We start from the raw sequence: 14,547 nt of genomic DNA on the forward strand, positions 1-14,547 counted from the left end.
GGCTGCTGAATAGGGTTATGTGTGTGCATTTGACGTCCGGAAAAGCCGGATCTTTCAAAAGATTTTCGTATGACGACGGTTGACGCAGGTCCACTTGAGAGTGGCCAGAATCACAGACAGCATTCCTCCGATGGCGTACATGGTGATCACGGTGGATTCTTTGGGCATGTTGCACTTCCGCACCTCTTGTGTGTTGGGTGTGAAGCTGGCCAGGAGGAAGTTTGGGTTGTTCTTGTTCCTCCAACTGAAGGAGGAAATCGTGTATTCTGTGATGCCCAGGCGGCTGACTAGACGACAGTAGTTGTGACTGTGCCCTGAGAAGGCTATCCGGGGATCGACGAGCTCTCCTAAGAGATCCGAAGACTCCTGGGAAAGCACTTCCCAGCGCTCTCGATAGAGCTCCAGAGGAATCGGATCATGCTCCTGGCAATCCCTGTCCGACTCTCTGTACAGCGGATAGTGTTGCAGTAGAATGGGCTTGCTGTAGCTTGCCAGAGTGGGCACGCCTTTGCAATTGCCCACGTTTCTGGTGCACTTCAGGATGCGCGAAATGTTTCTCAGTTGATTCTCAGCCTCTGTGCAGAGATTGCAGCCGTCGCCCTCCATTGCGATGGAATTCACGAGGATAAAGTGCACATTCTTGAGAGTCACAAGAGACACTCCGGTCGTGTGAAACTCTCCCTGGAAGCGTTTCACCAGCTTCGGATGTGCTTGATAGTGGAATCCAATGTCATGATTCCCAACGATGCCAAAAAGTTGTGTGGTTGAGGGAATTGAGAAGATGCTGTAGAATCGATCCACGTAATCCTGGAATTCCTGATCATTCACCCACTTTCCTTCATCAAACAGATCACCGAGGACGAATATTGCGTCCGGATTGAAGAGATTGACTGCTGTCTGAAAACTCCTCTGCATCTGCCACTCTCGGCGAAGTTTGTCGAACCAGTGCCCTCGATAGGGGCCCAACAGATGAGTATCGGCCAGCAGCATCACCTTCACCGGAGAATCCCGCCCATTCTCGGTGTCATCCGGCCAGGAACACTGAAGCAGCGCGATCAAGTGAATTACATACAAACAACAATTTAAGGGAAACTCACCTGACCAATGACAATGTAGTAGAAGATAAACTCACAGAAGAATACGAGAACCAGCCAAATACAGGCTAATTTGGCGAGAAATCCTCGTATTTTCATTTTTTGCTGCAGACATTGGGCCGCGAGTTGCCAGATGAGACACTTTTCCGGAAACTCTGTCTCATGGATGCCAGTGTTAGCCGCTTGGAGCGCGCTCACACGTTAGCTGTCAGTGGCGCTCTGGAGGTGGGTTCACATTTTCCTCTCCGCATTTCTCCCCGAATTTCAATGATTCGCACGTGATTGCGCAATCTAATCAATATTAGTGATCTAGTGAAAAGTTAGCCATGAAAATCTGGACATCGGAACATACCTTTAAGTGAGTATTTTGCGCATGAATCTCAAGGTCTGGAACTTTCCACCTAGGGCTGTCACTTTTACATAACCCCCGCCATCATTGCCCTTTCCACCCCTTTCGCCGCATTTCCTGGGTTGCTTTATGCATTTCCCTGCCCACACAATGATGCAGAATGACTAACTGCACCTTTTGCATTTGCAGCCACCCGTGGGAGACGGTGACGCAGGCGGCGTGGCGAAAGTACCCCAACCCCATGAATCAGGGCGTCATCGGGACAGACGTGGTGGACCGGAAAGTGGTCAACGGTGTCCTGCACACCCACAGACTCGTCAGCTCCAAGTGGTACTTCCCCAAGTGGGCGCAGAAGGTAGCAATCTTCCCACATATGTAGCCTTTGGCCCGCTTCATCACTTTTTTGCGTCTGCACTGATAATATTGCGTTATCAGCACTTTGCATGCTTTCCCGCTGGCCGCCGGCTTATTTCCAAGCGGGGATTTAAGATTGGAGTCACGGTGATAACTAACAAAACCTCTAAGGGTGAAACGACTCTTTGTGCTTTCTATGTCTATTTAAAGATGCGCAATTACGACATTGCAATCAACTTATCAGTCGTCATTAAGATTAAATCACATCTTGTATTTTACATAAAAGAATGATATTCCTGAAAAGCGAGGTAGAATGTACAATAATTTATAAAAGATTTCACCTTGACTCAATCGCAATTGGGTGAAGGAATTGTTTTTTTTTTGCGGAATTGGTGAAAGTATTTAAAATATTTTCTCCTTGTGCTATTTTATGTCTTTAGTCAGATATTCTCACTGCCTTATCATTTGCTACTACTTTGATCTACTTTGGTTTTTCCGCTAGAAGTAAATTACCGATCGTCTTTATGCATGTCTTTCACGCTCTTCTCATGAGAATCCTTCGCAAAGTCCTCCAGAATTTGGATATTAATATCTTTTCCTCTTCTCTTGCAGTTAATCGGCACGGCAAAAATCTGTTATGCTAGTGAAAAATCCACCGTTGACCCTCGGAGTCGCGTGATGATGCTGCGAACGATAAATCTCACATTCTGCAAATTCATCTCGCTCGACGAGGTGCTCTACTATACGCCACATCCCTCGGAGCCGGGCAAGACGCTGCTGAAGCAGGAGGCGACAGTGACAGTGGAAGGAGTGCCGCTCAGTCACTACATGGAGGAGCTGCTCACGTCGCGGATCAGCTTCAATGCGGGCAAGGGGCGCCAGGGACTGGAGTGGGTGATCGGGAGGCTAAATTCCGAGATGAAGGGCATCGCTGAGTCGGCCTGCAAGAGCACCGACGAGATCATTACACAGACCAAGAAGTCACTGGACGATATCACAGTGACGGCGCGAAAGAACATGGATGAGCTGAGCGCCACGACGAAGAATATGCATCTCTAATGATGAGTCAGCGACCGCAAGACATGCCAATAATCCAAAATCTAGCTAAAGTAACATGATAATTTATTTGTAAATGAGATTTGGAGGCAAAGACATGCGTAGGGTATTTATATTCAATTTATCGAGCGGCCGCTGTTCACCTGTGAGGGCTCAAAATGACTGTCTCACCGTGAAAAGTGATTGACAGTGGGTCGCGTTGTATCTTTGAGGAGTTGTGGGTGATTGAGAGAGAGAAAAAGAGAGATTGCAAGGATTATACATAAATTTCTCCACCATTGCTTCGATATAATTTGAGAGTACCTAATTGAGAGAAAGATGAATCCTTAATGATTCATTAGTGATCAATAAATTGGATGTTTTCCTAAAATATCATGGGTCTTTTATTTCCTATAGGAATATTAGTAATTGCAAATGATTGATAAGCGCTCGCGCATGGCTGACTTTTATCGTCTGGCGAGAGACATTCGTTGCGAAATGGGCATATTTTAGGAGCAGCGACAATGTAGAGCGCAATAAATAGAGAAATTACTTTCTTGCATTGCGCGATGGGGAAATATTCAATTGTTCGCGTTAATTAAACTTCAACGGCACAGTGACGGAAATGAAGGCGCAATTCAGTGGCGTAATATAACTGTGAAAAGTATTAAATTTATGTTGGGCCTTCAGAAGCTGGATTAAAATATCTACATATCATTCATTTGCATATGCAAGCTTTGTACACAATCAAGGGAACAGCAATGTAACTACGCCACTGATGCAGATGAGGGTGAATATTTCGAACGAATGGAATGGAAAAGTTGTGAATGGTTGACGCGTGAGAGTGAAATGACAGTTGTCCTATTAGACTTCCTTTTATTTGCTACTAGTCAAGTACAATAGTACTTACTTCGCTCAATGTATTACTTGTATCACGACGACACAATTTATACTCCCCAAAGACTCTCCATTTTGCGACAATATCTCCATATTTATGATCTTTTCATTTAGTTTATGTGATTGCATTTAATCAATACAAATGCTTCTTCCTTCACCTCTTGGTTTATAATCGTTAATCCATAGTAGATTTTACAATATATAATTTATGTTGTTGAAATAAAAACAGAGATTAAAAGTAACATTACATTATTTCCGAATTATTAATTACAAGTGGCTTTCTTTTACCCATATTTATAACACTTTAATCGATTTTTTTGTCATCTAAATATAATATTTTAAAAAGAAGGTTTAATTTGGTCCTTATAACGCAATATACAGTATTCCATGGATGAGTGACTATTTTTTTTTGGTTATCCTTTCAATTCAGTTAGAGAGATTTCCATTTTTATAAATCTTTGCACATTTTTTCTTCACCAACTTCCACGAATAATATCTTAAAAGTTATATCAGTACACCACAAGTCGTGTAAAAAAGAGAGGCGCTTATTTTTTACACAATTCTCGCTTAAGAGATTTCTTTCTTCACTTCGAGTCGAGCTTAGGGGAGAGATTTGCATTTCATTTTTTTTTATTATTTATCTTTGCTATTTAATTCATTTTTTTCCTGTGAAAATTAGAGAAAAGTGATGCTGTACAGTAGAAAATAAGCACCTTACTTTGAAGTTTTATCTTTTGAGAAAAGGAATTACGATGGAGTTTATCATTTGCTTGTCTTTCACACACAACAAAACATTTTTCTTTTTACAATACATTGTTTAGGAGAGGTTTCCTCGACATTGTCACTCCCAATGATTCTATTCTTGCCACTTTCTCATCGCCAAAAGTTATTTTTAAGATGATTTTCTTTCACTTCATTCTTCAAAAATTGAACTATCTATTTTTAGAGTGTATTTTTTAGCATTATGTAAAAGATGTAGTTTTTTTTACTTCAAACACGTTCATAGGTTTTTTTTTTCTTGATTTTAACCATTCTCGGGTAAATTTTTTAACTGGTAAACTCTTGTCTGTTTCACGAGATGTTGGGTTTTTTATCATAAAACGCCAGGTTTTTCACCATTCATCAATATAATCATATAAATATTTTAAATATATTTACAAAATGAATAATGTTAAGTGCAAGGCAATTGGTAGCTTTACAATTAATCACAATTTTTGTTTTTTTTCTTCTTTTTTCAACCATTTTAAAATTGTTTTTAAAAGAGCGACAAAAGGGATAGAACATACATCTTACGTCTCTAATAATTTTACATATCCTATAATCACGAGGATATTGTGGAGAAAAAAGTAGTTAATATTGTAGAAAGAAGTCTACCGTTATTCTTGATGATCTGCGGTTTTATTAATATATGGCGAAAAAGAGAATTTTAAAGTAGAGAAAAGTCCTCGTGAAATAATTGGCTGTGAAAACATATTTGCTAATGTAATTATCTTTTCATTAATCTTTTTTTTCAATAAAATTTTTCATTCTCTATCTAAGTTTTTTTTTATCTCCTATGTAGAATTTATAAATGTATAGATATTACTCAGTTTTTTTGGATGTCTTTACAGCTAATCTTAACATGGTAATTAAGAGAATAAATCTTGGAAAAGGGGGAATACTTTTGTAACATTTACAACGTTTTTTTTTTCATTATTTTATGTCTATTAATTTTCTTCATATCTCCTCTTTACGTGCGTATGTTTTCATCGGTGATATTCTAATTTTCTTCTTCGTCACAAAGTCAATTGGAAAATGAATTTTCTCGTAAGAAACAATGGATAATTCATAAAATCAATTAAGAGATAGAATTGTCTATTTTACAGCAGCTACAAGTTATTGATTAATTCTAAGGTCTTTAGACAAGCTCTCATGTACAGTATTATTAGAGTAAATGTCGATGGTGGAAAAGAAGAAAATGCTTGTGGAAAAAAGACTGTAACTGTGTGTAAAAATGTTCAAATTACACTTTTCTACCCCCCTTTTAAATTACGTTTTATGCTTTTGCAACCTTTTTTGAGTGATTTTGGCACATGATTTTCCGCAGAGTTTTCCAACAGAGCCAAAAAATTCTATTGCTGATGAATTCTAATTCATACGAATTCGTCGTTTTTGTGATGCTCTTTAAAAAGTTTTTTTTAGACATTGTTATTGCTTTCATTCTCTTTGAGAGTGTGTGAATGGCAGAAAATGAAGTTGCATTATGGTGATTATATTCTAGTTTGTTGTGTCTTGAAGCTATTTTCTTGGAGGGTTTTTCTGTCGCGCGATATAATTTTTTTTTTTAAGAAAATGCCTCCCGTTGTTCTTTTGGTTCCATAAGCCTCGTTTAAAGCTTTCAGAATAACGTTTTCTTCTCCATCTTCACTTTGAAAATAATTTCTAATTTATCTTTATAGTTATTTACAATGAAACCATAAAACTAATGCGTGAATTTATCTCGATTTATCCTTTCTTTTGGTTAGAATATTTTGCAGAAATATTTTTTCTTATTCTCTAGGAGTCTAGATTGTTTTTTTTTGTTGATTCCCTTAGTAAGTAATGGATTTTTTGATTTTAGATATTTTTGAAATGTGTCAGTTTGCAATTTCAGGTTGTTGGATATATGGAATCTTATATATGGTTACAATTCAAGTCCATTACTCACCAAAGGTGATTTTGAGATTTGTGAATCAGTGCAGTAGTCGAAGAGTCTCGAGCACCCGTGATTATTTCATGCAAATCGAGAGTGTTTCGCGTAGAAATAGGGCGTCAGGCGCGCCGACTAGTGCCTGATACGCTAGCGTGATGAAGCTGAGGATGGCGCAAATCGGGTTGGATGAAGGAATGGGACTAGACGATCAGTCAATGAGGATCAAGTGAGCGGAAGTCCGTCTCCCACTCACTCAAACTCATTGGCACTCTCGAGATCGCTCTGGTCCCACCCCTAAATCCACGATTCCTACATGGCGTTGAGCACCCTTCTACTGCTGCCGCTGCTCCTGTGCGGGCTGTAGTCGTCGCGGTCGCGCCGCGAGCCGCGATCCTGCGCCATGTACCGATCGCGCGGTTCGCGCATCAGCTCGCCGCCATCGTCCGGATGGCGGTGGGACATGTGGTGGCTCGTCCTGGGTGGGTAGTCCACGCCGTAGCCGCGTTCGTTCAGGAGATCATCGTCGTTAAGATCGTAGTGCACCATATCGCGCTCCCTCGCGTGCAGTCGCTCTCGCTCGCGTTCGCGCTCGCGATCATGCCGTGCTAGTGATCTCCTGTTGTGATGATAGGATGCACCTAGAAAGACAGTCCGCCATTAGTCCATCCGTCCAGTTTGGGAACCAATTTGCAGATCACACGAAAAGAAAAACCCATGAGATCACTAAGAAAACCAGCGTGAATTGATCATGCAAGTGAGGATCAAAGGAAAACTCAGTTTCCAAAATCAAACCACTACTTACAATTCCCACTTAATTAGACGCACAACTACTTTTCCCTGTCTTTCATTTGATCACAAAAAGGGTGATTTTCCGAAAATGCATATAGTGAGATTCTTTTTGCAAAAAACATAGACAAAAAGCTGAAGCGAAACTACGACACATCTTCCAGAAATTAGGCATTTTGGTTAGACTTTGTAGCGCGATTTAGATTGTTTTGTATTTATTTTTAGTATTTCTCCCAGTTTGGCGTCCGAACAATTCCAGGACTCACTGTTGAGTAAAAGAAAAGAGAAAAGAAAAGAAAACCATCTGTTTTTGGTAAAGAAAACCTTCTGCTGTTAGCTTGTGTTAGTGGAGTTGCAAAGTTAGATGAAAAGTCAAGAAAAAAAATCATAAGGTAAGATGGAAAATAGATTGACCTTCTCTTGTGGGGTTTAGCGAAATGGTTTAAAGGTTCTACTGTGGGGTTTTGTATTTGATCTACAAAATCTAATGTGCTTGATATTTTGGCATTTGTCTATAAAAACGTTCCAGGCAAATCATCCAAATAAAATTCTGAAAGATAAGAATTGCATATAAGATAATAGTGAGGGTAGATAAATGAAATCTGGTGATTAAAGTACAAAAGCATCCTAAAGTGTAGCTAAAGACACATTTTTAAGTGAATTCAGCGGTGTAGTAAGTATTCGAGGTTGACAGAGTCAAGTTTAGGAATTGAAATTGTCGTCTGCACTCATTGATTTATGTCTACATTTGAGTTTATGTTAATTTATTGGCACTTATTGAGAAGTGTTATTGGAAAGATTTTAATGATAGTTGCAATATACTACAATATAAGCTCTCTATTACAGCTCCTGAGCCTATATTGACGAAGGAATATTTAGTGGGTGTTGAAATGAGCAGACGTAGACATGGGAAATAGCCTAGTCTCTCTCATGAGAATGGGAAAATATCACAGGATTGACTGAATTGTAAAGTTGTCCAATATATCTTTTTTGTGTCTCTTGTCTGAGCACTCCTCCCCGTGCTTTCTACACCGCACTGTTTAAATTAGTTTGTGGGGTTGAATAGTGTTACCTCGTTCTCTGTCTCTATCATTTCGTGTACTGTATGTGTCTCTTTCTCTATCTGCTGCATTCACAATGTATGCATTTAGGGATTGGATGAGATTGGATTATCCTATTTGTTCTGCAGCATTGCCCGCAAAACCCTTTGAAAGTGTCAACTAACCTGGAGGTGTTGGACCCATGTGAGATTGGTCAGCTGATGGTGAAGCTTCCTGAGATGGTAGTGGTCTTGGTACTTGAGTATTTGGCCGTTGTGGAGGATGAGTTGCTCTCCAGTAAGCCTGTAATTTATGTTTGAGGATTAGCAATGATTATGGAGGGTGTCTTTAGGGGCTTGATTATACCTCAAGATACTCCGCAATATGTTCACATGCATCCTCCAATTGATTCTCATCTAATATCACATCGAACATTTCTGGCGGACACTGTCCCAGTTTTTCTGCTGCCACCATTTGTACTGACAAATTCTTAGCCTGCGCTTTTCCGCGTGATTTAATTAATCGCTGTAAAACCTGCACGAAGAGGAGGTAAATTGTTATATAAGTGTTTTTGTGTGTGTGCAAGAAAGATTTCTTAGGCAGTGTTGCTCACCTTACTGCTACTAATTTTTAAGTAAACTATAGTTGGCGCTAAAGAAGTTTTTGCTAGCTGTGACGGATGATTTATAGTATCACAATCGAGTACAACTAATTGAAGAGTCCTGGCCAATTCGAATATTCGCTCAATCTCGGCCTGCACTTCGGCCAGACACGAAGAGCGACTGTTGGAGCGCTCCATGATGGCCCTCTTAGAGGGGTTGTTCATGAGGGAGCGCTTCGCCAGTGATATATCAGCCATGACGCGCGTTATGATGATGCGTCCTTCGAAGCGATGCTTGAGGAAGTCAAAGAGGGCTTTCTGCATCATGTCCGTCACCTCGTATCCCTTTAAGCTCGGTCCCACCAGAACCACTGGCCGCATCGACGGCACCACGTCGTAGGGCGATGATGTCTCCTGCTTCTTGAAGAAGGGCTTCCGCTTCTCCTTCGTGGGTGGCGTGGCTAGGGGCGTCTTCACGTGCCGCGACGGTCCCATCGAGTCGGACTCATCTCCTGCAAGACACCCAATCGGGGAGAACTGTTAGGATGAGGCTCACGCGACCTGGGGTCGGATCCCAGCGAACGACATCGATATTTACAGTGAATTGTATACACCAAAAATATATTTACCACATATACATAGTTTATATCGCTCAACGAAATGTCTAAGAGAGTCATGCGGGGATTTGAGTGGGGGGACGTGTTAAAATCATAAGAAATTGATAACCATAACCGAAAAGAATGTCTACACCAATTGGCCAATTGGATAGAAAAGAAACAAAGTTGAGAAGGAAACTTAAAGTGTACAGCCGAAGGAGGGTCAAGAGAGGCCTTCTTCAAAAATTAAACTCAACAATGCAAAGACTTTATCGTTTTTTCATCAGTAAATTTTCCATATAAGCGTTCTCAAAAAAGAAATATCGTAGATATATTTATAAAACGAAGGTGACGAAAGAAAGATAATTAAATATTCTCGCATTTACAGCACCATTAATATATATATAGAGGGGTTGACATTTTGATATCGAGAGCAATGGGGGGAAAATGAGCAGATGGGACTTCTGCTGACTTTCCCTCTCGTTTCCACACTATCCCAGGCGCTTTTTCTGTAAGATACGACAATGAAAATAATCTCGAAAGGAAACGTAAAATGGTATACTTGCAAACCATAGAAAGACATCGAAACGAAAGTACAACACAAATAAAATCGAAAACTATGTGTCATACCAGGTGTTGGGGGTGTGCTACCTCGTGAGGGCTCCGCACCTTGTGCTCCAGGGCCCCCCAAATTACCACTCGACGAACCTTTGGTTGCATACAGTCTTGAAGATCGGGCCGCAGACGCCTGAAATAGTTGGGAAGAGTGGCATCAATTCTAGCCTTACTTTGTAGCGAATTTCTGTCCATTTACCTGCATTCGAATATGCTCTAGCTTAACAGGACTGGGTATAAACCCCACATCACAGCCCTCCTTAACCAGTCGGCCAATCCACCAATTATTGTCGTACTTTTCCTGCAAGATAGTCGACATTGAATAGCAATGAGTCCTTTTTAAAGATCACAATTAAGGCAATTAAAGTGCTTCTTCAACTCATGAATTGACATTTAGAAATTGCCACATCTGAGCATTTCCAAGTTCTTAGACCCAGAGAGACTAAGAAGAAGTGACACATTAACAAATGCGTCAATTTTGATTGCTGTCACTTGTTTGCTGATTTATGTTATGAATACTTTTACCGTGAGCAGCTCTATTTGTACAGGAAAATGTGTTTGGTAGATTTGATATTTGCATATGAAAATTACACTGGCATGATTGATTTGGACAGTAAAATCTAAGCGCATGGCATTAATTTAATGGTAATGTGGGTAATATGATTTGGGCATCATCATCAATTATAAATTTCACCACACCATTGGAATTAGTGCAATTGGCATGAAGTCGCGATGATACCTTAATGTGCAGGAAGTCCCTGACTTCGAAAGACACTGCACTGCCATGAACTGGAGAATCATCGTCGACGCTGCCATCGTATGAGACATTGGTCCTTACAGCAAAAGCTACTGGTTTGTTCTGCAGGAAGAAAGAGTGTCAGGATTAGACTCTGTGTGTGTGTGTGGGTTTGGTGTATCCAAAAAATATACTCACTCTCGCCTTTTCCAACTGCCCTAAAGCCTGTCGCTCTTTCTCTCGCCGAAGCGATTCCTTTTCCTCGTCCAGCGACAGATCGGATGAAGGCTGAGAATAGTTCGAATCAGCAGATCCCTGGAAGGAGGCGAGAGAAAAGGCAAGTTCATTAGCTCAGTGAAGTGTGCGACATGAATTCCCAACTTGTTGTGCCCATTTTCGAAAGCCCCGAGGGAGGGTGGAATTGTGTGTCACACCTGGGTAAATAATTTATTGTATCCACTCTGATAGGCAGCATATCCAATGCCGAGTCCCATGCGAGACTCACGGTGCCCCCCAGATATGGATGGGGCCTCCGTCGAAGCTCTCTGCACCATGGGCCGTTCAGCCCGCCAATCTTCGTCTATCCCGGATATCTTGTTGACTTCTTCCGGGTTGCGGTGCCGAACAAACTCGTCCAATCTTTGCCGCTCACCACACACGGTGCGCTCACGGACTCCTGTCCCTGGTTTAGGTGACAGTGGGCAGTGTTCCCTGTGACTTTGCAATTGACACAAGTGGTAATTTTGCACAAGAAAGAAAATTTCCTAACGCGCGCGCAATTGAGGCTGCTTTTTTCACATGCCCTCCTGAGCTGAAGGGTCTGGCCTCTGGGATGTTGTGTGTGCGAAAGGTATTTTTGGCAAGTCCTGCAGGAGATTCTTCTAGGTGGTGGTTTTCCGCGTCGATGGGCAACATGGACTGTCGGGAAAGGGGTTTCCACTGGCGGGGGGAGTAGGAGAGAAGGTCATCACCCTGAAAAATCCACACACTGCAGGACTTTTCTCGGGCAGCACACAGTGTGGTTGACTTTTGAGGTCAGCCCATCTGCTTGGCGGATGAGCAAGGAAGAGAGCGCACACTTGGGGATTCCGAAAGTGCGCGATAATGGCAAATGAGTTGTCAATGGAGGCGCCTGGTGTTCGTTTCCGATGCGCCGCAATGGCCCGCGAGGGTCTTGTGCAAAATCACAGGGAATGTCTGCATTACCTGGGCCGCGGGACTACAGCACTAATGAGCAATTTGGCCACCACAGCTAGAAAGGGTTTTGCACCACACTCTCATCTATCTTGCGCTAATATTGAGTGATGCTATTTTGGGGGGTGGTTTAAGGGAAAAACTCGCACAGCCCCGAGATTATTGGCGCTCCCGTGGCCACCGAATCGCACCCGCAAGCTTCTTCACCAAATACTACACCATAGGAAGGATATCACTTGCTTGGGGGCGATTGAGTGTAATTAAAAATGAGGAGGAAAACTATATGAGAAATCTATCCCGAATGTTTCGCGTGAGAATAATCCTCTTGACACAGCAATGGGGAAACTTTTACTGGATGTGTAGAGTTTACTTGACGCAGAAAAATATTCTATGTGGAAATGGGGGAAACGCATGCGTCTATCGATCGACGCTATCGTCATTTGAACCAACCAAGACGGACGTCGCAGTCAGTGTCGACACGCGAGAAAATTGGCCCCTCGCCTTTTTTCTCACATTTCCCTACTCGAGGCACTTGGCGGGCCCCCCGGCTCGCCATTCGAGGCATTTTCCAATATTTCCCACGCACTCTCTCCCGCCACTAATTATTCATTCGACATGAATCCTCGCTGTGTCCCGGCTGGCGCACGGGAGCCCACCCAAGGACCCGCCTCAGTGCAACCCTGGCGGAGTCTCCACTATGACAAATCTCCAAGAGTCTCTCTGGGAAATACTTCAAATTATACAGTCATTTCTGCTGGCAATTGAATTATGTGATTTCGCCTCTCTGCCAAGTATCACACTATCCAGCTCATTTGGCAATCTTTCTCCGCTGGAACCACCCCGGCACTGCGTCTGGGGCGGGACGGGACGGCATTTGTAAACAGAGCGATGAGTGTCGATTCTCGAGTGTACGTTGGACGGATGGATGAATAGGTGGATTCTAAAATTAGGATTTTTCTCAGTGAAACCATCCGATCGCAGCATCGCTCAATCAATTGATAAGCTGGTCACTGTTGCCACGACTGGGATTTTAAAGCTAACCCAGGGACGTGGAAATTTGGTTTTAAAGTCGTGCCCGAGCGTCTTGTATTCATGTCACATTCCCTGCGCTTTGGGTGGGCGACGAGGGTAGAAGGAAATTTAATTCACTTTAAAAGTTACCTACAAGGGTGTGAATTTCCTCAGATACACTCTGAGACGGAGGCAGAAGCGAGACAGGAGAGGACCTGCGATGTGTAAGGACGTAATCTTGATATGATAGTTGGGATTAGGTGTGCGAACTTTGTTTCGGGAAATAGTCTTGCGAGAGTGTTTTTTTAGAGCAAGAAAGATTAACAAATCGGACAATTTATTAAATTTATTGCCAGCGCCTCTTGGTTGACAGTGACGCTATAGAATGTTGCTCACTGTTTTCTTTCAGTATATATTGAGGTTAATTTCTCCTTAATGAAATGATAATAGAAGGAAAACGGTCAGCTTGTGTATATACAAGCTATAGCTGCTCTGTTCTGTCTCTATACGCAGTGTCCCAAAATCATAATAGCTTTCATTCTCTACGCTTTACATATAGCTGGGCTTTTCGATAAAAGCCCCAGGAATGAATGCAAAGACATTGTGTGAGACTTTTTCACAGCACTGCTGCATTCTATCTGCATACTTGAGTGGTGATATTATTTTTTGGAGTGCATCCAATGGTGGAAATCCCATTCATTTTCCTGTCCGCAATTGCAAGTGGAATTCATTATGACAATGTGATCATCGGGGAGGAAATATTGGGTTAAGGTCAGTCCCCAGTGCATCTCGATGGGGGCGCGAGGCATTGTTAGCAGCAGCTCATCCATCAAGGCAGCAACTTACCCTTCTGTTTCGCATGAAAGGGGGCTTGTACGTGGTGTTGTGGCGCTGAAGGTGGTGCTGATGTTGGGACTTCTTCATGTGGGCCATTTTTGGCACTGACTTGATTTATTTGGCAAATTTGAGATCCTTCTAAGTGGTTTGTCACAACAGCGGAACTCCTCGACACAAGGCGGCGCGATCGCGGAGGTTTTTACTGAATTGGACGATATGGTTTTTTCACGTCGCGCGAGGAAAAGCAGAGCACCAGACTCGGGATATAAATAAATCCATAGTGATAGATTCAGGCAAGTAGTCACAGAATCACTGTAGACGATGGGATGCTCTTCCCATGATCGCAAACGTGAGACTGGGGAGTTTGTGCTAAAGACACCATCTCATCGACTCCCTGAGCTTTCGGTGGAAAGTGTCGAAGAAAGCTATTTAGTTGTCTAATTTGCTGACTCGGGATTTTCTCTCGCGTGCATGTTGTATTAATAGAAGAGCGTTGCCGATGAATTTTATACCGCGTATTAATAGAATGAATTCCCCCCAGCGAGTCTGGGTTGAGTCTATTGCGATGAAGAGGTCTCCACTCTATGGGATTACAGAGAATCTGCGTCCTCTTGGAGATCGCAATTATTAGATATTAAAATTGAGCTGATCGTTTCAATAACTGCAAGGATTTCCTAGCACTGTGTGCTTTGTGTTGAATAAATTGGACAGCGAAGGGTTCGCGGGTTTGC

At 42.3% G+C, this 14,547-nt stretch overlaps 3 protein-coding genes across 11 annotated transcripts; 1 reads left to right on the top strand and 2 right to left on the bottom strand.

Moving 5' to 3' along the window:
• Positions 1–39: 39 nt before the first annotated feature.
• On the bottom strand, positions 40–1,219 carry LOC132262143 (metallophosphoesterase 1 homolog). Its single transcript, XM_059761292.1, has 2 exons — positions 1,098–1,219; positions 40–1,041 (listed from the first exon to the last, which is right to left on the bottom strand). The coding sequence occupies exons 1-2, from the start codon at positions 1,191–1,193 to the stop codon at positions 55–57; spliced, it is 1,083 nt and encodes a 360-aa protein (XP_059617275.1). The 5' UTR covers positions 1,194–1,219; the 3' UTR covers positions 40–54.
• Positions 1,220–1,261: 42 nt separating this feature from the next.
• On the top strand, positions 1,262–3,225 carry LOC132262188 (protein slowmo). Its single transcript, XM_059761368.1, has 3 exons — positions 1,262–1,452; positions 1,633–1,798; positions 2,410–3,225. Exons 1-3 carry the CDS (start codon positions 1,421–1,423, stop codon positions 2,854–2,856), a joined length of 645 nt encoding a protein of 214 aa, XP_059617351.1. The 5' UTR covers positions 1,262–1,420; the 3' UTR covers positions 2,857–3,225.
• A 463-nt stretch (positions 3,226–3,688) lies between these two features.
• On the bottom strand, positions 3,689–14,162 carry LOC132262183 (voltage-dependent L-type calcium channel subunit beta-1). 9 transcript variants are annotated; one of them, XM_059761360.1, is made up of 11 exons: positions 11,981–12,321; positions 11,209–11,456; positions 10,973–11,089; positions 10,778–10,897; positions 10,238–10,339; positions 10,132–10,171; positions 8,840–9,339; positions 8,593–8,760; positions 8,412–8,529; positions 8,259–8,312; positions 3,689–7,038 (listed from the first exon to the last, which is right to left on the bottom strand). In XM_059761360.1, exons 2-11 carry the CDS (start codon positions 11,326–11,328, stop codon positions 6,710–6,712), a joined length of 1,668 nt encoding a protein of 555 aa, XP_059617343.1. In that variant the 5' UTR covers positions 11,329–11,456; positions 11,981–12,321; the 3' UTR covers positions 3,689–6,709. The 9 variants fall into 9 exon arrangements, 7 of the variants coding, with proteins under 7 accessions (XP_059617343.1, XP_059617341.1, XP_059617339.1 ...); XM_059761358.1 differs by having other exon boundaries at positions 10,093–10,171; XM_059761356.1 differs by having other exon boundaries at positions 10,075–10,171.
• Between the last annotated feature and the right edge of the window lie 385 nt (positions 14,163–14,547).

This window comes from Phlebotomus argentipes, unplaced genomic scaffold (genome assembly GCF_947086385.1).
Source record: "Phlebotomus argentipes unplaced genomic scaffold, Phlebotomus argentipes genome assembly contig_15, whole genome shotgun sequence".
Taxonomy (NCBI): domain Eukaryota; kingdom Metazoa; phylum Arthropoda; class Insecta; order Diptera; family Psychodidae; genus Phlebotomus; species Phlebotomus argentipes.